Source organism: Motacilla alba, chromosome 4 (assembly GCF_015832195.1).
Source record: "Motacilla alba alba isolate MOTALB_02 chromosome 4, Motacilla_alba_V1.0_pri, whole genome shotgun sequence".
NCBI classification, from domain to species: domain Eukaryota; kingdom Metazoa; phylum Chordata; class Aves; order Passeriformes; family Motacillidae; genus Motacilla; species Motacilla alba.
In genome coordinates, this window is record NC_052019.1 from 7,251,216 (window position 1) to 7,275,634 (window position 24,419).

Here is a 24,419-nt window from a genome sequence, read left to right on the forward strand (position 1 = left end):
GACGCTAACCACAGGGCTGGATCCTGTATCACACCTTGCCACAGACTTTGGCACATCCCTCAAGATATTTTTTTCATATTTTAATCATATTCCATTAGCTGACTGGTTGCTGTATTTTGGTTATATGGCACAAGTTCCAGAAGGAGTTGGCTCATTTAAGCACACTAACACGACGGACTCAAATACCATTATCTGAGTTTCCTACCCCATTTAACCATTTTAACCCCATATTGAGGAAGTTCCTTATTGTAGCTGAACTAGAAAAAAAAAGTATGTGTTGCAATAGTCTCCAATGAGTGCATATGCCATTTGAGATGATTCCAGAGTATGTAATCATTGAGACACTTTTGGGATCCAGCATGAGAGCTATTTCACAGAGCTCCAGACAAACCTGACATCACTTTTGTTTCAGATGACCAGAAATCTGCCCTTCCCCTCCACCAAATTCCACACATAAATACCCCATGACAGAATCTACCACATTTTTCACCAGTAAAATCCATGAACAGACACAAGTGCAAAGCAAAATGTCATTTTATTTAATTCAAGGACTATTTTCCTTCTAGTATTGCTGAAGGGATCACCTCCTGGGGAATTGATCATTACAAAGTCCCTGTCTAAAAGTTCAAGTGCTCTTGTTGTACATTCTTTTGAAACACAGAAAACATAATGACCAGGTAGGTGGGCAGCTACTTGCAGTTTTGGCCCACCTAAATTAGCATTGCTTCAGGCTAGAAAACAATTCAAGTAGTAAAATAATGAAAAATGTTAACCTTTAAGGTCACTACCATATTTTGATCAAAAAAGTCCTGAATGTATGAAAAGAACATTTGTACATGTTATGAAGTTGTTTTTTAACCAGACACTGTCAAAGATGGCAGTTAAATATTTTGGACCAGTTGTCAACCAGATATTTAAGAGTTCTATCTGAAGGTTTATTACCAATTTCATTATGCAATTCACTTTTCACATTAAGCTCTTTAACAAAAGCAACATAGACCCGCACCAGAATCACTGTAGACAGATTTAGTTTTATAGAATGCCCTTCTGAAAATTCGTTTCAAAATAGAGATGCTTTTTCTCCAGAACTGTAAAAGCCATAAAAATGCAAAATAGTTGTTAGGAAATTTTTAATCAAAATTATTCCTTAATGTTCAAAATAACATTTAACCTCCTACTTTTTTGTTGTTGTTGTCATCCACATATTGACCAATAGACTAAACAGGTAACAATGGTTCACGTTTTTCCCCCACCTGAAACATTTCTTCTAACACAGGCCCAAAGATAGGCAATACAGAGATTCAGGGACATGGATTATGCATGGCAAAGGTAATCCTCTATCACTTTAATTTAGAACAATTCTGATTCTAGCACACAACTTGGAGTCTCAGTTGTTTTCGATCTGCTCTAGGTCCAAGTCCCCACAGTCTAGAGGGAAGATTCCTTCTTCAGTGCTCTCACAATCACTCGTGTCCTCGTCGCTTTCGCACACCGCGTCCGCTTTCTCATAATCCCTTGTTTTGAAGCTACGCTGGCATGACCCGTGGTGCCTCCCTTCATCCAGCTGCTCTTTCATCGGGCTGGAGCCGGGCGTGATGATGTTCATAAGATCATTTGAGTCACATGGGGATGACACAATTGTCTTCATTTGTGTGTCATCATCATCATCTTCATAGTCAAGGGAGCAAAGACTTTTGGAATTTTTTAAAGTCTGCAATAAAAAAAAAAAAAAGAGAAACCATGACTATATTAAACATGACTGGACAGGAGAACAGAAAAAATTCTTTAAATTCTTGAATGGTTTGAGTGTATGTACTCAAGAGTGCCACGTGTTTAAAGTAATCCTTGAAATGAGAGGCATGAAGAAAGAGGAAGAATGGTATTTACTTACTGCACAGTCAGGCTTTGCATGGATATTTTGCCTAGATTCCCATCTGTGAGAAAAACAGACCCTTTTTTTATGCAGGAAGAGCCAAAAACCTACCCTTGGTCAACTACATGAGGAAAGAGAGACACCCACCCAGTTTGCTGTATTGGGTTTCTGGCAAATCCAGAGCAGAGCATTTGGTGACACCAGCATTTAGGTCAGACAGCTGCCTTGCAGCCTGGTCAACAATTAATTTCCCCTGCAGACAATGAGCCCTCAGGCGTCACCTCAGACTGCCAGGACAACTGGCACATTTGGGTAATCTCAAACAGAAGAAACCCAAGCCTCTACTGGGAGCATCTTGCTTAGTCTTTCAGCTGGGTACTGTCTGAACAAGAGCTCAGGAGCAATTCTGCTTAAATTCAAAGGATATTAAAACTAGAGGGGCGCTTATCTTTATTTGTACAATGGCAAAAAAAAAAAAAGAAACACTCAGTAAATGTGCTACCTCTGTATACCAGAGGTAAAGGAAAAATGCCTATGCTCCTCATAGGGGCTGTAAGGAATCCCTGGCTAGAATCCAGGGAGAGCATTCAAGAAAAAAAACAAATATACAGAGAGTAGAACTTAAATTTTAACAAGTGAGAAACTTCCAAATTGTGCCTCATGGAAGCACCCAGTGAGAGGAAGGTGAAACAGCCAGGGCTGCTCCGAGAAGTGGTGCAAGACAGAATAATGTCACACTCATTTGCAGTCTCTCCCTGGTTAAGTGACTCCAGCCTCACAGACAGCAATCATTGTATTACAAGGAGATCCACAGGGAACAGGACCAACTTTCACACCCATTTCTAGCTTCCTCCCCCAATTTGTCATTTCTTAAGTATTTCATATTTGTTTATTTGAAATGGGAACATTGCAACATTCCTAGTATGCTGTATTCCAGATGCTCTTCCAGACAACAGTGTAATGGTTCCTACTCCACCAATGCACACTAGCATCTCTGGGTAGTTTTTAAACAAAACTTCACAAATTCAGAAGAAATTTGAATTAGCCTTGTCTTTATACAGCTGGCTAAATGAGGAAAGCTCACCAGGGGGAGGGGGTTAGCCTGATCCCTTAGACTGATGTTGCATGTGGAACACCTTGCAGACAATCCCATTGCCATGCTGCAAGGTCACAGAGTTCCTTGGACATACCTACATCAAATCTGCATGGAAAGTTCAGGTAAAGGTAAAAAACAGAGCACTCAAGGTTTGGAGCTCAGTCACAGCACAGGGAGGCTGAGGGTGACCAGCAGCACTGGGATGGGATGGTGGCCCCATCACTGGTGTCCCTCCACAGGAAAGGCACTGCAGCAGCATTCCCTGAGCCTGCACCACATTTAACACACCAATGCAACACATTCCTCTACTGATCAGAGGTTTGTTTTGCTCTTCCCCTGCTCAAACAGCTTCCATATCTCACAACACACATTAGATGGTTAGTTAACAAGTGATGCATTTCCAGGCAGAAAGAGCTATAAGAGATAATCTAATTTGTTTGAACAGACAAACAAGAGCTCATCTAGGAGCTGATTTATATAACTCCAAGGCCTGCATCCAAAAACGAGCTCTCAGAAAAAAAATTACTGCTAGTCATAGTTCTGTCAGGAGGAATTCAAAGTTTTTGTTAGCCGTGGTAAAGCCCATATCCAATTTTGCATGTGACTAACACCAACAAGATAAATAACCTTGCATGATCAAAAAGACTTCTATTTTCAAATTTCACTCCCTAGTGAAAACAGCTTCAGTGTAATATACATTCCTGCTTTCAAAATGCTTCCACATAGCTCACTTACATTTTATTCAAGTAGAAACATTTGAGAACATTTAAGTTTCTTTCTATGACTAACAGGTACAAATTTCTCTCCTATTTACTTAAAAGCAAACCAGTGTATTTTTAAAATAAAAAACATTAAAGTATATATTAATCCTAAGTCTACCTCACTGCTTTGAAAAACACAAGATTTGTTCTATCTCCATATAGGGGACAATATTTTCAGTTCTTTAAACTTTTAGTAGGAACTGGGAAGAAAAGGAACCAAATAAAGAGAAGCTTTGAAAGTTCTGCTTTCAGTGTCTTAGAAAGGAATTCCTGAGTCCCCCTTCAAAATATCTTTTATTCAATTTACTGCTAGAAATTAATCCAACCACACAGCTGTCTTTCTAGAAGGTTTGTGTACATAAATGGAAAATTGCCTGTTAGCTGTACTGTGCTGAAACCACTTGAATGGGAACTTTTAGCTGGTTTCAACACAACAGCAAGTGCATTCAACTGGTTCTTTGTTCACCCACTTGTCACAACCTCACCAAACTAAAAATAGGTGGATTTATTATCTCGCAGCACAATCCAGCGCCTTTCACAAAGCAAAAGGTAGAAATTGCAATGCATTCAGGCCCTCTGAACTGCAGCTTTCCATGTTACACTGGTACAGTACCACACCTTTCAAGAACAATTGTGCTCAGTGGGGAGCCTGCGAGTACTTGCTCAATGGTCCTCATTTTATAAAGGATGCTGGACTAGCAAGACAAAAGAGTCCACAGTTGGCAATGGATAGAACTCAATCAGCTAGAAGTATTCTTTTGTGTGATGGAAAAAAAGGGGGGGAAAAACCCTCAGAGTTTTAAAAGAAGTGAGGCGATAAAATGTCTGAATATTAAGGAAAAAACCCCAACTTTGTACCAAAAACAATGGTGGAGAAGGAAATAAAAGAAATCTCTCTAGACCCTTGCCATACAAAGCAAACAAGAAAGGCCCAGAGCAGCTTGAAAGGAAGCTAATGTCTGTACTCTTTATTAAACCTTCACTTCAGAAACCCATAATACATCACTTTCCAAATATAAGAAGCAATAAAAAGGTTGTTTTTGTTTTACTAACAAAACTAGAGCATTTGCTACAGTAGTCAAGGGGAAAAATAAGACATTTATGTGCATGAAAACCCAGTGCATAATGGGAGCAGCAGTTCTCATGCTTCTCCCCCAAGCCCCCATCATCCTCCAAGTCCACCCCTTGGCTTTGAGTGGGGGTGAAGATCCAGCTGCTCTGAAGAGGTGCAGCTGCAGCAGCTGGCACACACTGAGGAGCAGAGGAAGCCTGAAACCACCATCAGCCCTCAGCCCATCCTATTTCTTTCTCAGCACCAGTTATCACTGATGGGCTGCTCCCTGAAGGCACAGGCTTAGGCAGAGAGGGAATTCGTCAGACTGGTTATTTGGCTTGCTTCCTGTCTCATCCAGACACTTCTGCCTGCAATGGCACAAGAGATGCTGCTTTAAGACCTGCACAAAGGATTTCCTGACTGTTGAGGTCTCTCTACCAGTAATATGAAATACATGGATGGTGCAGTGGTCCTCAAGATGAGAAGACTCCAGAATTTCCAGGAGTATCAGCATCTAATCCAAGAGCAAAACACTGAAGTAGCAGAACCCAAGCATGGAGCAACATGTGGCTTTTTTGTTCCTTCCCTGTATCTAGCCAGTTGATGGGGATGGGGCAAGTTAGATGGGCTGCACTTCTCCCTTTGAGAGCTTCATGGGTCCTTACTTCACTTCCTTGAATTAGGTTTCCTGTAGATTAGTGGCTTAAAAAATGCCTTTACTGATGGTTAATTCATAGCTAAACTTCAGATCAGAAGCACCACAAACAGCACAATGCATTTGTGTCTCAGACCAACCTGTCCCCAAAGAGGTCACAGCTGAGTCTCAGCAACAACAAAACCCAACCACAGAACAAATTTGTTATTTGAACAGACTCCATTCAGCGAAGCTAAAGGGGAGGCTTAAGGAAGGACTTTGTACAAACTGACAAAAAAGCCTGGTGCTGAGCAGGTCTCAATCACACGGAACAAACCATCACCTGGCTGACATCACACCCAAGCACACGCAGGTGTGAAGGGTGTCCCTCCCTGTAAACTGAATTTTCACTTCAGGCACCCAATTACATTAGTACCTCCACCTGTGACCATTCAAGCTGGAGATATGTACAGTGTCTACTGTAAACAATTACAAATGTCAACTTGTTGTACAGATTAAAAAATATCCCATCACAATCCTAATCCCTGAATTTCCTACTATGCATGAAGTGAAAAATATTAATAAAAATGCTGTGCTCATATAACAAGCTACTAATCCTTCTGTAGAGTAAAATCTCTTGACATTTGACTCTGACTGTCTTGAATTGCACTGAGCACTTTGTGAACACTCCAGTGTTTGCAGATAACCTCTGCTTTCAAGAAACTTGCAGCTGTGCAGAAATGCTGCTTCACTGGTACAAAGTGGTGCTGACAGGAGGAAAACAACATAGTATTCTCCATCATGTTAAATGCTTGAGGCTTGCTAACGCACGAGAAATTATAAGTGGTAAAGAATCTCTCCCTGTTCAAACAAGAAATTAAAAGGTGTAGAAATACATTAGATTTTATAATTCAAGTGTCTAGGAAAATACTTCAGGTCCAAAGCCACTGAAGATTTTGAAGTTATGCATTTGAAGTAAATCAAAAGAGCTGTAATTAATTTTCTTGCACCAGGTAGAAAAACAAGTAATGAACAAAACCATTTCTATTTATGTATTATGTGGAAACCATCAAATCCCAAGAAAACTCCTGACACCTTCACGAGCAAAATCAAATCTCTGTTCTAATTGATTTGGGAACAGCAAAGATGCTGTTCTCTTTTTTTAGCTCTGCACTTATCCCTCATTTTCCTGGAAATCTGACATGTACTTTTACATATTAAAAAGGCAATGTTTATGTCATCATCTATATCTAGTAATCAGAAAAGAACTGGAATACTGGATATGAATGTGAAAGAGCAAACAGCCTCTAACATTCTGCCACGTAATGAGACACTGAACTATAATAACCATTCCTTCCTTCCAGCAGAGAAAGAATTACTGCTGCAATTCTTGTAGTCAAATAAGGTAAAACTCTATTTGCAATGCCAAAGACCCAGTTAAAACTCAGTACAAGCTGACAGCAATACACAGCAATATGGCTATAACTTGAAATGACAACTGTTCAGTGCTTTGTCTCTGCTGTATCTTCAAAGATTATTTCAATTTTTTTAGATGTAGGTGCCCAGGGAGGGAAGGAAACTGCCATCAACTCATTTCACATCAGATGCTAAACAGCATCATGATGTAACAGGCTTTCATCTCCCACTAGCCAGACTGTTCTAGATTTAAGCGTGCAGTTTTCTGGTGTAGTCTACCATGAAAGTTGATCTATTTATTGGCCTAGATATTTATGCTTATATTCTAAATTGTGCCACAGTATCCTTATAAGTTTTGTTTACAAGCTGCACAAACCTGTGATTTAATTTGGCTATTTAGTGCTATTAGTTGAAAAAAATATGTCTTAAAGTAATATTTAAGTGAAATGCTGAATTTACCTAATTATGCTCAGATATGCCAGAATACAAGGCTGCTCATTGTGTAAACTGAGAGAGACCACTGGAACAGTTAAACTCTCCAAGTGAAAAACGATAAAATGCACAAAGCCTGGGGGACAGGAAGGGAAATCGGGGTGCAATTCCCTGACTGAACATCACTGCACTCACACAGGGTCCCCAGCACTGGAGAGGGGATCTCAGAACTCAAGCACTGCATCCCTCAGAGCTGTAAAGCAGCCTACTCACCTAGCCAGGAAACCTGTAGACCCAGTTACCATCACTGCTATCCCACCCCAATCCAAAGAGCCAAGCTGGAGGCACAGCAGATCCCAAATACATCAGGGATTACAAACAGCATGGATTGAGTTCAACCCAAATACCTACTGCCCCCTGCCCCAAACTCAGGCTTAGAAATCATCCATCATGGGCACTGCACATACAGTAGGAAATTTCACACTCAAGCTAAGTATCTCCTCAAACAAAGCATCTTTTCCTTTTAGTGGTTTGCAAGATGATCTGAACAACTGAGAGCATCCCCAGCCCCCCTCAGAGCTATCAGCTCACCCCTCTCATGGCTTACATGCACTCAGGGAAGTCCCATCATTAAGTAACATAAGAAACTAAGGAATTAAAGCAGATTAAAGAAAAGTTTGCCAGCCTAAAGTGTTTAAAAACTGAATTTCAGCTGCCAAACCGCTACTATAATTTTGTAGTTATTCCTTTAAAAATTAAATTTTGGTCAGATGGGGCAATTTAGTGCAGGAAACTCAGTGCTAGGGTTCAGCAGCTTCTGCAAGTTCAGGACCATTCATCTCAGGGGTTAACTTTTGTTTGCTTTTAAAGACAAATTGAAAGCTAAGCAAGTTAATGCAGTACTTAATGTGATACAGTCAAGAACATGATTCAACACTAGTGCTAACATGGAGAGGGTGAACATATATGGCAATTTTCCCTTTTATAAAGCCCAAACCAACATTAAACCACATTTTTAAAAGTTTGCAGTATGGAATTTTAATCAAGATGCTAGCCTCTTAGTGGATCTGTGAACTGCAACCTTTTACCTTCCCTGTCTGAGTAAGTATAAATCATGCAAGCTTTTATTGTAAGAATGTGGAATTGCACTCTACAAACATCAGGCCTACCTATTTCACCTGCATGTAATTAAGCAGAGAAAGTTTCAGCTATTCTTAGGAGCAGTCCAGCAGGCACCTACAGATGCTATGAATTATGCCATTAGCTACAACAGAGGGGGCTCACACAGAGGATTTAACTCTTCTGAAGTGTCCAATAACCAATACAGTGCCAACGTGGAACACAGTGGCATTGCTTTGTTCAGCAGCATAATACAGCACAAGGCTTGGGCCAGGGAGGAGGAGGTTTAAGCCAAATAGGACAATTCCTGATATAGCAACAGTGTTCATCTGAAATGCATCCATGCACTAAAACAGAGCTTTCTGCAAAGGCAAAGAAGCACCACAGGAAAAAAAAACCATTATTCCAAAAGGCACTGAAAGAGCAGGGAAAGGGCCTGGATGATGGGTTCTTGCTCTGGTCCTGCTTCAACAACAGCTTCAGTCAGGGGTCCCAGAAAATTCTTCTGCCTTAAGGTAAACCACTGTCTTTGCACCCCTTTATCCAGATTATTTTACTACTCTCTGCTTGACCCTAAGCACATGACTATTATGGATCATGAATTTATTTACCTTATGAACAGACCAAAGAGCTGGACAATATGGAATTGGGCTCCACTGTGCTTGAGCTGCATAGGCTCAAGAGGCTTTGGTCTGGCAAATCCAATCAGCCAACAGCAATAATGAGCAATGGTGTGATGAACAAACAGCTGCACCACTTGTGTGCATACAGGGATGATAAACACATCTGGTTTTGTAGGAGAAGGACACAGAGGGAAACAATGTAAGCACATGCTCTCTCCCAGAAGAAGTGATTCATGCTTTGCCAGAGTTGTTCCCTCTTTTCCTATTCAAGAACTATTACCTTTCCTTTCAGAAAGAAAGCAGGCTGCAGAAACAACAAACAACTTAAACTGTGTATTACCACCTTCTGCAGTAATATGATAAAAAAATTTCATGAAGACTTAGTTAAACCAAACTAATTAATACAGATGAAAGATCCATCTATTTTTCCACATTTTAGACTGGGAAATAAGAAGGCACGCACACATCATTAACATGAGCTACACACACAGCCCCAAACAGAAACACAGGCACAAAAGGAGCAGCACAAGACAACTGCTTAACAAGACTATGATTGCTTGCAGTACCATCTCTCAGCGTTCAGCATTCAGGATCCAAAAACAAAGACCACCCTGAGTGGTCAAAGCCTTCTGATGTATTATTCCTCTGACAGAAGAATTAACAGACTACAATCAGCTCTGAAACAACATAAAAAAGTTACCTCCAACCCCAGGAGTTTTAATAAGTTTCTCGGTTTCTAACTAGGCACATTTAGACAAGAAGAGAAAAAGCTCAACCTGTGCTTCCACAAAACTCCAAATAAAAAGTGACATTTCAAAGTTTGCTTTGCCATGCCAAACTCTGCTCTCAAGTAATAAGGTTTAAGTTGACTGATTATGCACTGGAGTAACACAGGACAGGATTTGAACCCTGTGGCTTCAAAACACGACCATATTGGCTTCATTTCCTGCCATTTATGTGTCATCTATTTTTATAGAGAAGTTCTATTCCTGAGAAGTTTAGCCTAGGTCTTATTCCTTCATGACCATGCTATGAGCTGCAAACAATTACTTTAACAACTGAATCACATATGCACCAATTGCTGCAGTGTACACCCATGTACCAGCTTCTCTTCAAATTCTCCTTTCATTTCACGCATGTTCTCCTTTCATTTCATTTTTATCTTCAGGTCCAATATTAAATTGATGTGATGGGTCAAACTTAGAAGAAATTAGAGAAGTAAACCCCAAGTCCTGATCCCAATGCTGCCCTCATTAGTTACTGACAGACGTCAGACTCACCTATATTATTGCATTATGCAGGAACTCCATCATAACTAGCATTTTAAGGGATTCTATAATTGGGCCATAAAGTTCACTTCTGCCAGGGGAGGGGGATGGGGAAAAAAGGGGAAAACTACCCCATCAGCTTGGGAACAGTTCCCCCTTCTTCAAACCAATTTTCCACTACAGAAACACTTGCCCAAAACAAAGCCCTAAGATCTTGCTATGCAAGTGCATAGAGGGACACATGGGCACAGACACAGACAAAGCACAAGTGCTGCTATGAATCTTTTGCTCAGCTCAATGCAAAATCCACAATTTAACAGTAAATTCTTCCAGGAGTAGCAATTCAAACTGCAGGTGGACCTTTACCACTAATTATTTCCAGAGACAAGTTAAATTGAAGACAATGAGTTTAAGAATTAGTACCAGAGACTGAAGGTGAATGGTGCAAGGACTGCATTTTTCGAGCTCAGTATCTGATTCTGGACTACTTGAACTTTTTTGAAATAATGTGGTTCAGGAAGTGGTCTTGACATTAAGTGACAAGATTGCTATATATTTTTAATACTTAGTCAACTTGTACTAAAACTTCTTTTTGCTAAATAAAATCCAGACAAGTTTGTTGGTTCAAATACCAAAGCTGACAACATGTCAGCAGCTGATGCTCAGTATGTTTTTTTTAAAGTCAGGAAACCATATATGTGGTCCTTTATCCTTCAGAGTAATACATGTTTTAAAACACATCATGCCAAGTCAGAGGAGAAGCAAAGTATACACAACTTGTGTAAGGCAGTCAACACTCACATTCCCAAAACGTTGAGGTAACACTAAAACTGAGCTCAACCTCTCACTGTACGGCCTCAGTTTTCCTCTCTTGTGTAGTAAATCCAGAGTTTGCATGAAAAAGCTGCAACATTCAAAAAACCTGTGATTCAATTACTACATGTGCTTTGTTTTAAAGATGAGGATCTGTTTATGCTACCCCAGCTTGCAAACTTCCTAGCATACCATGAAGGCCTTTTGAGTGTTAGTCACATGGTTACTAATACAATGAAAACTGAAATCAGGAAACTCATCAGAAGTCTCATTTATTTAAAACTCCTTTTCTGCTAATACTTAAGTTTTATTGCAAAGCACATGTCATCAGAATAAAAATAAATGAGTACTTTCAAATAGACGAGCTATTAGATTATCTGCAGCTCACCTTAACAACTAAACCATCACCTCCCAGATCAGTTATGCAGAAAACATCTCCTAATTAACTATATTCCATTAGAATTTGCATCTAACAGCAACTTAAGAACAGAACAAACTTCTCTTCAATTTTCATGTACTTGAAAAAACATGTAAACAAGTTAGTATTTCCCATCCTAATGGAAAAGTTGACCTCACTAAGAGATGCAGAGAAACTCCCATCAGTTCATTTTCACAGGCTTGAGACATCTGTTCTGCTTTTATCACATCTATGCACCAGTGCATACATGGAGCAGGAATTGATCAGTGCAATGCAAGTCTAACAAAAGACGAGTGACAGTTAAGTTTAAGACTTTTCCAAGTGATTTTAAGAAACTTCTCTGCAGAGAAAAGCCTCAGATGAATCAACTTGGTTTAAGATCTTTTAGATGATGATATATCGAGTCAAAAAGTGACTGTCAAAAAGCAAGGGAAGTTTCACAGCAGATAAGAGTATGGAAGAACAAAGTCTAGTTTAAGACTTAAGTCCTTGCATTCAAGTTCCACATAAATGTACTAATCTATTAATTTGATTAACATGCTATTACAAAAATACTGAATATTTAAAGACACTGTTTAAACTCCCTGAATTACCCTGAGTTAAATTCAAATATGTACAACTATTGTTTCTAATAAATTTTAGAAATTACACTGGGATTTCATTTGTTGCCAAAAAATCTGGAAAAAGTTCCCGTATCAATGATGAAACACTACTCAGCACTTCTGCTAGCCATCATCTCTTGCAATTTAGAGCACGGGGAAAAAAATAACTTAATCCTCTGCCACCTGCCAAAACCCAGATGGTAAAACCTGAGAAAAGTGCTCTCACCTCTCTTTAAAGCCTCTGGTGCAGCTTAGGCACATTAACTATAAGCACCCTATATTTAACACTGAACCATAGCTCTTAACTCAGTATTGTATTGTTTTCCAAACAACATCACCAATAATTTTAGCATAATCCAATCTTCTGATGAGGATACGTAATAATTAAAAAAGAAATATCCACAGCTGGCTGAAACCTGGCATTGGAGTCAATAGATGGCCCCTTTCTTTTCTCATAATGTCAAATGCAGCTGGTCTGGTACTCATTAGCTCTTTCAGCAACAAATACTTATTGTACATACAGGAAACTTGCAAGAAAGGAACAGCAACTCTGCAGCAGATACTGAGCTGCCTCCTCTTCTTCTCAGCACCGCGCTTACAGGAAAGAACCATAAACATCCATGCAGAGCTGCCTGCAGGTATGGCAAAGCAACACAGTGATGAGCAGCTCTGGGGAGCTGCAAGAAATTTGTTACAGGAGCCATTCACAAAAGAGGGGGAAAATCTCCATCCATAATGAGATTTCCTTTTCTTCACTCTCCTCAGAGCTTACACTCCCTCACTGTCACAGCACAGGGAACCTCCAGCACAAGGGCTCAACTTCATTAAATGCCATTTCGGGCCTAATTTCACATTGGGAGCCACTCTGCCGAGGCAAAGAAAGCAAAACACCAGATGCTCTCTGTGCCTGCTACCTCAGCAGCGTTTCATTCACTGCTCCAAAAAACTTCCAGGCATCCATTCAAAACCAAGTACCCCCAGCCTGCTCTGTCCTGTCACAGGACAAAGTGCTGGCTTGTCTTCAGCTCACTTTTGATGCTTGCCTATCATCTCCCAGCCCAGCCTACTCCTATCTCCTTTCCTTCTTCCCAAGCCTGCTGGAATTTGAACTTTAAATGGACGCCCTCCATGGCAACAATAGATAAAAAAGGAGCCTTTGATTGTTCATGCGTTGCAGAGAAGAAAGGAGGAGATTCATCCTGGCTGCGACCTAGCAGAAACTCATCAAGCACAGCTCCTCTTCCATTGCAACGGGATGCCTGAGCCTGGAGCCACTCATTCAAGCTCCCTGTGTCTGTGTTTCCATTCAAAGAGGATGAATTCTTCAGGTTTCCCCTGTTAAGGAATTAAATGTTGATCCTGTGAATGAAGGGCAACACCAAGCTTGGAAAGCTGCCAAAAGGTTCTGTAACACTCAGCAGTTTGGAGTTAATTCAATACTTATTGATACCTAGCTGGATTTATAGCTGCATTATTTATAAGGGGGGGGGGGGGGGGGGGGGGGGGAAGAATCACAGAACCATATTTAGACCTTGGTAATAATCTATTTTTAGCACCATCTGTTTTTCTAGCTTGTTCCCTTGCTTAGGCAAGAGCATACTTTTATCCAGCTCCTTCTTCCTTGCCCATTTAAAAGTATCCACAGAGTTTAAACTGAAACACGAGTTGGGATCACTCAGAATATTTATTGTGCAGCAATCCTTCTAATCATGTTCTGGAAATCAAACCTGCTGACTAAGGACAGTCTTGAGCTGATGTAACACTATATATGTTGTCTTCACAGAACAGAGCAGATTTTTTTAATGTAAGGGGCAATGTGTTTCACACAAAGGAGGTTACTATCTGGAAAGAAACAACTGATCATTAACTGCATTAAGCCATCTGAAAAGTGGTTCACAACTCCTGGCAGTGCTTTTCTGGGACATAGTTGCCAAGTTTCACCCTCATTAAACACATAGATTTTTTTTTTTTTGGCCACAAGTACATTCTGCTAGGCCACGCTGCTGCTAGAGGGGGAGAGGAATCATAAGCAGCTGCTGCAAGCACCTTGTTTCAGAGATGAGTTTCAAACTGCAGCTGTTACCCACTCAAAAACTCCCCCAAACCTCAAATTAACTCTTTGAGTTTACATTGATATTCTGCTTTTAGTATGTGACACAACACTAGAGGCCTCTGCAGCATGACAAGGGACAGAATGAAGGGATTGCTGGTTCCTTGAACTCTGAGAAAAGCAAGGCTTTGGGTATTTCATGCAGATAAAATTCTCAGAAATGCACTTGATAGCAGCAATATATTCATCTTAACCTCTTGGCTCATAAAAGTTTTGGTTTTACCCAAACAGCAGCACAAATATTCAAAAATTTTGCTGTTGTGTCAGATAAAGAAATGTTACTGTAGAGCAAGGCAGAAAACTCATGTAAAATATGAGCTCATAGGGTTCTTACTTGTTACAAAGGGCAGCAGCAATAAGGGTTGCAAGCTGGTTTCCTAGGCCTTGCAGCACAGGTCAAGCATTCCTAGGAAGCAGACTGTGTGCAGCAGAAAACCAAAAAAATTCCCAGCATGTAGTACATAGGTCAAAATTAAATTCTACAAATGCACAACAGAAACATGCAGCCACTATAATGGGCTCCAACAAAGTCTTGAGGGCTTTGAAATTTCAAGCAATCAGTGTTATTAATAGAACATTCACTTGGCACTGGCATTATGCAACAATAATTTCAGTGTGAAGGAAATACAACAGTGCTGCCCACCCAGCAGCCCCTGGGATGTTTCCTTCCACTTCACTGGCTTTTTTTTTCTCTCCAGTGGAGGAAAAGGGACACAGCACTTCAAACAGCAAGTACAGCAAATGCCAGGTACATGGAAAGGCTCCTTGGCAGCACAATACAAGGAGAGGCCATTCCCAGGATCAGAGCCAGGATGGTGAAGTCTGCTCCTGCTGAGAAGCCTCTCCACAAGCCCCAGCAGCAACTACTGTGTCCCATCTGCCAAAGCTCCCCACTCATGTGACAAGTGGTCTGTCCCTCTCCAGGGGAAAAAAGCTCCAAAAGGGCTGCTTGCAAGAGGACACCTCTCAAGGAACAGTCTGCCTCAGCTGGGAGAGCTCAATAAAAGCCATTCCAAGGACAGAATCAGGCTGCAGTACTTTGAGTGGCCATGCAAAGCACATGGACAAAAGCCAGCACATACAGTAACTGTCGCAATAAATTTAAGATTTATTGCCAAGTATGTTTAAGAGTAAAAATGGAGATTACAACTTGTAGTTCAATTCCCTAAGGCTGTTGCATAACCTGCAAATATATTACAACATGAGAGCAAACTAATACTGGTGATTAACCAGGAATATAATCAGAGGATCTGGAAATCTTCAAAAATGCAGCTTGTTGCAAGCCTTACAGCAAAGCATCCGACTTTCCTGGGGGCAAGGATGCTTACTTGCACATAAACAGACACTTCTGTGAAGATGTGGAAGGTGTAACCTACCCGATTCCTTTTAAAAAGCTGACACTTTACTAGCTAGTACATATGCACATTTAGTATGATTCTGCTTTCAGACATTACTATAGGGACAGATGAATCACAGTCTCAGAAAGCAGCTGGAGAAGATGATGGCAAAACGATCCAGGATCAGGCTCACTAGGATCTGCCCATCCACCCTTCCCTTACACACCAGATGGCTCTGGAAAGACAACAGTTATCTGTCCTTAAAAATCAGTGATCACAAAGAAAAGGCTTCATGATTAACTCTCAAGTCCATACCCATTAGAGGGGTGGCTGTGTGCCAGTGAAAGGAACTGTGGCAAGCCAGAAGAATCTGTACAAACTCCATTTATATCCTAGTCCATTCAGGGATCTCTCCCCTCCACCCCAGTGACTAAGGGATCTGAGCAACTGGGATCCACAGCTCCAACACTGAAACCCTCTCTCAGTCAATATTCTTGCATATCAAGCCTATGTGAAATGGATCTGCAGCTGGTTCTAACTGTATCAAGTTATATATTGGCAAAAACCAGGAACCATTAGGAGATTTGTATTTTACCCTACTTAAGTAGCTAATAATCCATAAGTAAAGTCTGATCTTACAAGTCTTGAACTTCTATTACTTTTAAAAATAATGCTCCAAAAGCATTGAGGTAGTTTGAACAAAATGTGGCTTTTTTAAAAAGTCACACAATACATGCATTTTTTAAACCTCAAAAAGTTTGTTACTGCTACTCAGCATTTTGAACAGTATTACTTCAGTCCTCATGATGATCATTATTCAGCAACATGTTTCCATGGCAGAGCACAGTGAAAAAAGTACAGAAAGGCCTTTTAATATATACATGAATTGTGTATGTGCCCTGTAAGCAGCCACAAACAAATCTTTGTCTCCCAACACCAGTCAGAATAAACACATCAATACTAGCCTGCAAGGTCACTAAAATTAACTTATTCAGTGTTAACTCCTGATTTAGAGTGGTAACCCCCTTGTTCCTCCTAGTAGAAACATTTTATCATGACAGGTACACAAAATTCCCTGACAATATGCAAGAGTTGACCATTTTCTACAAGGGCTGTATTTACAGAAGCACACACTGGCTTGTGTCCACCACCAGTGTCTGCAGGCCATCTGAACCAGTTTGTTACACTTTACTCAAGCTAAACGGTGGGAGTCCAACTCTTTAATTGTTAGGATTTAAGAAGCGGATACACACTTCAGGTATTGCAAGTATGCACTACAAAGAACTCCTCCTTCCCCCATCAAACAGAGAATAACATTTACCAGATTAACCACAGCCTAAAGTTTAATCTGATTGGTTTTGAATCAGACTATATCACTAGATGCAACAAAAACACTATGCTTGACATGAAGGCACCCCATAGACTTGAGGACCCATTTCTCTTAAAACTGAATTGTTTCTGCTGCCCACTCTTGCAGGGAGAAGACACCTCCTGCAGAGCTCAACCACCACAGAACAGAGGTAAAATAAGCTGAATTTCAACCAGGGTTCTGTTACAGGGTTGTTCTGAAAACAACCAGACAGTTTGGATGTCCAAGAGTTTATTGGTGCCCCAAAAGATGAGAATCAATTCAGTTCTTTGCAGTATGCTGAAGCCATTCAAGATTATTAATTACCACCTAACTACTCAGGCTCCATGCTTTCTGCTATTTAAGGGCCTTAGGCTCAGTAACAGAAAATACAGAAAATTCTCATTTCTTCTTATGGTTATTTCAACTCTCCATGAAGTGTCCTCTCCCCAGGAGAGCAGAAAGAATTCAGTTCTTTTAGAATATCAATACCAGATAATAGTATTTTTCAACATGGAGCATATATATACTTTAGTTGTAAGTCTGTGGTGAGTCTGGAAGTGAAACACACTCCACTGCAAAGTATTTCTGTTCATAATAAATTCCATTATTACACTCCTACTCACCTGACAAATACTTCTATTTAACAAGCTTAAGGGCCATTTACTAACCCAACTGCACACTTGCATGCCCTGAAAACACACCTCACTGTGCCAACTATGTGAGCTTTTCAAAATTGAAAAGAACAAGCTTACTGCTCTGGGACATGCAATTTTAACAAGCCTTGGAAATTCAACTAAAAAGAGTTTTTGGTTCTATAGTAACACAGGCTCAAGTTACAAGAGTTACACAACTAAAATATTAAATGTTTAACACAATGGCCTGTGCATTGCACTTCAGGACAGTACACTCTGAAATCCCTGAAGCCTTCAAGTCCATATTTTTATTCAGGAAAGTATCCTTAAAACAGGAATGAAGAATAAGATTCTCAAAAACAAAAACATGCTAGGCAGCTATTATGCAAAAGTAAACTCTAATTAAATGCTGAAAGGAAAGAAGTGAAAAAAAAGCTCACACTAAGTTTATATTTGAGAGGTTTGGAGCACATCAAGAGTCTCAAGCCTCTGGATCAGTTTTGGTTTTGTGCACTAATGAAGAATTTCAGTGAGGCTCTGTGTTGACTATGCTTCAAGCACATCTGATTTCTGCCACTCTCAGCACACACTACAGCAGTTACAAGGAACCTTGAAGCTCTACAAAATAGGACATGACAGTTAAGCCACAAGCACCTGTCATATGTGTTTTAAGATCTTTCATACTATTTGTACATCATAACACTACTTCGTATCACTTATTTTAACCTACCAGTTCAAACTCAAATACCCTTGTAACATACAGCTTTTAAAAGGGACAATCTTCAACACACTGGCTCAAATAAAATTACCCAGCATTAGCTGAAGTTCAGAAAACTTTCAGTCCTGCTAAGCAATTCATACCACCATTATTCTTGTTCCAATACTGCCAAGACCACATAGTCCTCCTGCTCTTTACTGGTCATGTGAATTAGTCTAGAAGACAAGCAAAGCACCACGTAGATCAACGTAAAACAGAACTGAAAACTGAGATAGTTAAAATATAACTAGACAAAGGAAAAAAGTCTCATACAGTATCAAAAGCCACACCTGAAGAACACTGGGAATATGCAAAACCCTTTCCCAGAAGGACAGTATCTTAGTAGAGCTAAATTGCTCAACCTCTGGTCTTAAAGGCTCTTTTGAACTCTACTTGGGCCTCCAAAGGTTTTACAAATGCAATGATACACAGAATTTTTGAGTTGTGACAAACTAGCCTACCTCTTGCATGAGAAAAAGGACCACAGAGGTTACATACCTTCTGGTTTTACTATTCAGGCTTGGCTGAAGGAAGGCAGTTTCTAGCAGGGAGCTAGAAATGTTACTAAGTGTGATATTGCAGCCCTCTGCTACATGCATCCTTCCTGGGTCAGGTGGAAGGAGGAGAGACCTGACCTACAGCAGGCACCAGTGACCCCAGTGAAGCACCAGTGACCCCAGAAGGGACACTCTGAGCCAGGCCTTGGGTCTAATGCAGACCTAAAGATCTACCCAAGAGTGAGATCTACCACTTCTCCTTCCACTGACAGGCACAGGATGTTGTTCTCCTATTGCACTAGAACAGCATGTCCTTTTGAAAATGAAATGGTTACAAACAAAATCTGCAAGTAGAATTTCAACACTTTGATATTTCTGATCAAGGCACACTGTGCAATGATATCTGGAACACTGGGGTACTGCAAATAGGGAGTGTAAAAAATTTTCAACAGGCCTCCAAAATATAGCTCAGTATTTTATCCCACTGAAACACATCATGAAAACACTTTTGTGCTGGACATACTTGTTCAAAAAATTCTACCAACTGAGTAAAAGGGCCCACTTTTGCAACCCCCAAAATACCAAGATATGCCCCTTCTTTTTTTTAGAGGAAAACTGAAATTATTACGGGTTGGCATTTACAAAGAATGAACTGGGAATAGGCACTACACTGAGAGAAGAGTGTCTGCATTCAGCTATTCTACAATTGTCATGGTCCTTCACACCCTTCTCACTTGGTAACTGCTACATAGGCAAGCCTCAACTCATACATGGGGCCTTCCTACAACTTGTCCCCTCAAAGTAATGAGTTGTCAAATTGGTGGTATGATTAGGAAAAAAATTAAGTCCAGGCTTCCTTTGGTAATACTGCAAAATAATTCACGTGAAAAAATGTTAGTGCTGTTTTCAAATTAAAACCAGAGCATGTTTCCCTACTACAGGAGAAACATGTTAGACAGAATGAAGATAGCCCTTGTCAAATCACCCTGTATACCTTGCATGAATAAAGCACAGTTGAATTAAACATAAGTACAGTTCAGATGAGTACACAGCATTTCATGCAGCTGGAAGCAATGGTCTTTGGTCAGAGAAAGACAAATTTGTACAAATATCTGAAAAAAAAGTTCAGTGAATTGACCCTCTATCCTTTCCCATTTTCCAAAGTACTCTGCATTTTTGTTTCCCTAAATTTCCTTCTTTATAATGCCTATAAGAAAGGATATTCTTTTGGATCAAAAAAAAATGAACTGCCAAGATTAGCTCTAAAATGTTTCAGTTACACTTGACAAAGTAGTTGTTGAAATTATTTTAGTTTACATCAGTTTATCAGTTTCTATATCTAATTTGAGTACTTGAGTACTTAGTCACTTGGTTGAAGTTTAAAAGGTGGCCACATTAATAACTGAGTTATCAGCACACTGCTGGCTGCCCAGCAGTACTGGAAGCAAGCTGAAACAGTTGCATGTGAGAACTGAGGATGCATTTGCTATTTTCTCAAAGGCATAGGAAGACAGTTAAAATGGAAATGCTGTTAAGCAAACATCCGGATCGATGGAACAGTCATTTCACAGAGCACTGAATGAACCAAGTTATTTTTTAACTACTGCAAGTTCAAGATTCTTAAAAAAGGCTGTTGGGCGGATGAAGTGTGTCACACCAGTATTGCAACAAGAACAACTAATGGAAAACTACCCAGCTTTCTGTTACACACAGGGTGCTGCAGCTCAGACTCCAAAAGGTTTGGGCTAAGACAAGCTCTTCACATTTCCACTGTTTTATTGTTAAGTCAGAGCATATGAACCACTCCAGGTTTTTAAAAACACCCTGTCAGCAAGATACATCTTTTGACATAGCAAAATTAATCTTAACACAAAGGGACCTATCTACTACTTATCCAGTTGATGACTTTGACTAGAAATTTTATTTAATCCCTTTTTACTTTTTACTGCATGTCAGAGTTAAGAACTCCTGCTCAGGAGCTTCATTTTGCTCTCTATCATTTCATTATTACAACAGACCTAATCTCCAAGGTACCACCTTATTTCCCAGCTAATGCAAATATTTACTTGAACTATTTAATTGCATTTTTAAACCAGACAGGTGATGTCTGATCAAAGTATTTTCCTGAAAGTCAGATACACAACACAGCAATGTGTTCACGTGGCAAAGCAACCTCAAAATCTGTGGTGGGATCTCCAACACTGGGAACAGTGCAGAGAAACTATAACCATGACAACAGCAAATCACCTAGAGAAAAAGGCTGCAACACCTCCTGATATCAAAACAACATCGAGTCCTAACTTCATCCTGCACCGCCCAAATACAAGCAGTGCTTTTCACTCCAAGCTGACACTTTCAATCTTGATCTCAAGAGCAAATGTGAAACCAGCTCCTTCTGCTACACATAAATGAATAATTTATATAAATAAAAGTGAATCAATTTAGATAATTATTCAAACCCAAAGAAAACCAAAGACTCCAGGACCTAAAGAAAAGCGTGTTAAAATAAATAATTTTTTAATCTCTGCTTGCATAGCAAATTGGACAACTCCAAACATCTGGATACAAAGAAACAAGCAAGATTTGAAAGAAAATTAGTCTCATTTAGTCCTGATTTTCTTTAGACTCATCCGAAAGTAACTGTACTAACTTCTACCATTAATAATACTTTTCATTCAACAAAAAATTCTTTAATCTTTTTGCTTCAAAATGCACAGTAAAAACCTCATACACCTGACCACTTGAATGCTGGTAAATCCCCACAGAGATTCCAAAACCACTCAAAATCCACACCACAGGACTGCCCACCAGCACTGAGTGACCTTCCTGTTGTTCCCTCCCTTCAACCACACCAAAAAAGTCCCCAGATTTTAGAGGCTTCTTGGCACTGTCTATTCCTGGGTAATTCTTCTAAAACAGACAAGGTTCCTCTCGCTTTTTGCAAACTTAAAACATTCTCATTTCAAAATGGAAATTCTCCCCTACACACACACACACACACACACAAGTCCTCAGCCTTGTAATTTTTGCAGCATTTGCAACAAAAGCTCATTTCACATCAGGATTGCAGCTGCATTTGCTGGAAGCCAATTTTCTTCCTTCACCGAAAATCCCCAGCAGTCATTACACTCAAGTAGTCTTACACATACAAGTTTGAAGCAAGTTATTTTCCCTAATATGTTTATATACCACACTGAATTTAAAGTCTTTTTGAACATCAAAAACCCCAAAGAAGGTGAGTCTTCTGCAGTAATTCAGTTTAAACCTAGTACTTTCTTATCTTCTTGTGTGCACTGATCTCACAGGAAGTTTCTTGGGTGGAGACTTGAGAAAGTTTTCAAAAGCCTCTGAACTGTATCTGAATTACTAGTTTGGTTTTATTGCACATGCCCGCTTTCTGCCATCCAAACAGACCTTAAACCAGAATACAGTTCCAGAGAAAAACCTCTGCCCTGGCATATCTTCATGCCCTTAGAGCTGAGATCACACACCCCACTCAGCAGAGCAATCAATGTCATATTCTACTTACCCTTAACTGACAATCAAAGCAGGTTAAAAGACTTTTCCACAAGTAAGACAAGTAAGGGAGCTGAGTGACCAGAATCCAGTCCAAGGGAGCCCAGAACAGCAGCATGACATAACTACTCTTGGAAGTTACACCTTGTCCCAAAAGGAAAGGAGTGAGTTATTCAAAACCATGCTATGACACAGCACTTGGAATAAAAAGTCAAGTTACAGTCTGTACTAAAGGCCCTAACAGCAACAAACTTGCACTGCCTACAAAAAATAAACTAAACATTGGACCTCAATTGCTTACTCCAGGAAAGTACACAGAAAGACAAGCCCAGAAGAGAATAACTGTTGTTTCTTCATCATGATCAGACAGTTTTTTAAGAAATGTATTTCTTCTAGTTTCATGTACTTAATAGCACTGGTATGTTTATCTGAAGTGTAGCACACAAACCTGCTCCCAACTCTAATGCTGTCCTCCATGACCAGCTCAATCATCATTTATGAGTGCAGCAATACTGAGACCCTCTACAGAGCAGAAATGCAATCAACACACAAAACAACTGCTCAAAGATGGTGGCAATACACCTTTGTGACAATGCATCTGAAGACTGCTTAAAAAAAGGGAAAAAATATGCCCCAAAGAGTACATTATATTAACATACTTTATGAGTTTAAGCTGAGTGACATCAGCCACATAAGGGAAGGCTGGAATATTCATGAACTTGACTGAAATGATATCATGGGCACATTTATAGAAAAGCACAAGGTCACACCATCAAACTGCATCACGAGGAATTAATCAGTTGGAAGGGTCAGAGCAGGACAAGAAAAACAAGCGACTGCAGTCACCAACACAAAATAGCCGTAAAAGGAGAGAGAATAAAAGCAAATAGAAAAAAATAGTAGTCAGAGGTAGGGAAGGTTCACCGTGCGCTTCAGCAGAGCCTGGTTTAATACACAGCATGGCAAAAGAGACCATCAGCAATAACCTTCTCTAAGCAGGCACAGAGGGATCAGCTGGAAGGAAGAGCTCAAGAACCAGCTCCAGGGCACAAACACACTTGATACGGACACATGGTATGATCAGCCATGAGTAAGTTTTAAAAAATCACTCACAACCTGCTTCTTCATGGCAGTTTTCTAACACAAACCAACCATGTTGGAAATGAACAGTAAAATCCAGAACCAATTAAAATCCATGTTAGATGGTGCTCATGTGCTAATCCTAAAGTAAAATGAAACAAACCACAGCAACTTCTGCAATATTCACTTGATTTTTATAGGATACTGAAGCCCAGGAACCTGTGTAATCCCTTTCAACAAGAGACTTCAGCTTGGCCATACATCTGACAGTTGGTACTTCTTGGAAATTGATGCTTCCACAGTATATAAACCTAACAAAGAAGGTTAAGGAAGAGAAACTAGCAGGGTGGGGAATGTTACACAAGAACAAATTTATCATAAATCTCAGGACATATTTAAATAGATCACAGAAAAATATTTTGACCACAAGCTGGCCAGTGAACTGTGAAAGTAGCCTTATTCTGTGTACACAAAACCTTTTCAGATGGAGAGAAGAAAAAACTCGAAGTGGGTGTGAGTCACATTAAAGAATTTAAATATGACTGCTTTGGAATTGACATGTAGAAGGGGAAGGAGGTTTAAAACAGAGGGAGTTAACAGCAGCACTCATAGTTCACTAACAGTTCCACTGAGGGTTGTTCTCACAGATTAGAGGTTATTACAAGTACGACTGTTCACTAAAAATGCATTTCAACATCCTGCCCCTCCTTCATTTCCTCTCTGTAATCCTTTGGTTTACAGTTTCCAAACATGAACTTCAAGGATGAAGTTATTTCTGCTGTAACTCAAAGGTAAAACCACTAATAGGCATTACAAACTATATCACCATTACAGAACTGGACTTGACCCTCAGTCTGAATGAATATAGATCAAATGATCCCCCCATGGAAGACACGATGAAATCTGTTTCACAGCAAGGGAAAGGCTTCACCACAACAGAAGAAAAAAACCAACCCCGTATGACAGCAGGTAAATCAGCCAAGCAGTACTGCTTGCAACATCTCCTGTAAGATATCAAAGCAAAAAAAAA

At 40.0% G+C, this 24,419-nt stretch overlaps 1 protein-coding gene across 3 annotated transcripts in view; it reads right to left on the bottom strand.

Annotated features, from left to right (window-relative positions):
* Positions 1 to 516: 516 nt before the first annotated feature.
* FAM53A (family with sequence similarity 53 member A) overlaps positions 517 to 24,419 on the bottom strand; it is a 70,267-nt gene continuing 46,364 nt past the window's right edge. For all 3 annotated transcript variants that reach the window (XM_038134459.1, XM_038134460.1, XM_038134461.1), the window contains exon 5: positions 517 to 1,711. In XM_038134459.1, coding sequence (XP_037990387.1) covers positions 1,388 to 1,711 — 324 coding nt within the window. In that variant the 3' untranslated portion in view covers positions 517 to 1,387. The remainder of the gene's footprint in view (positions 1,712 to 24,419) is intronic.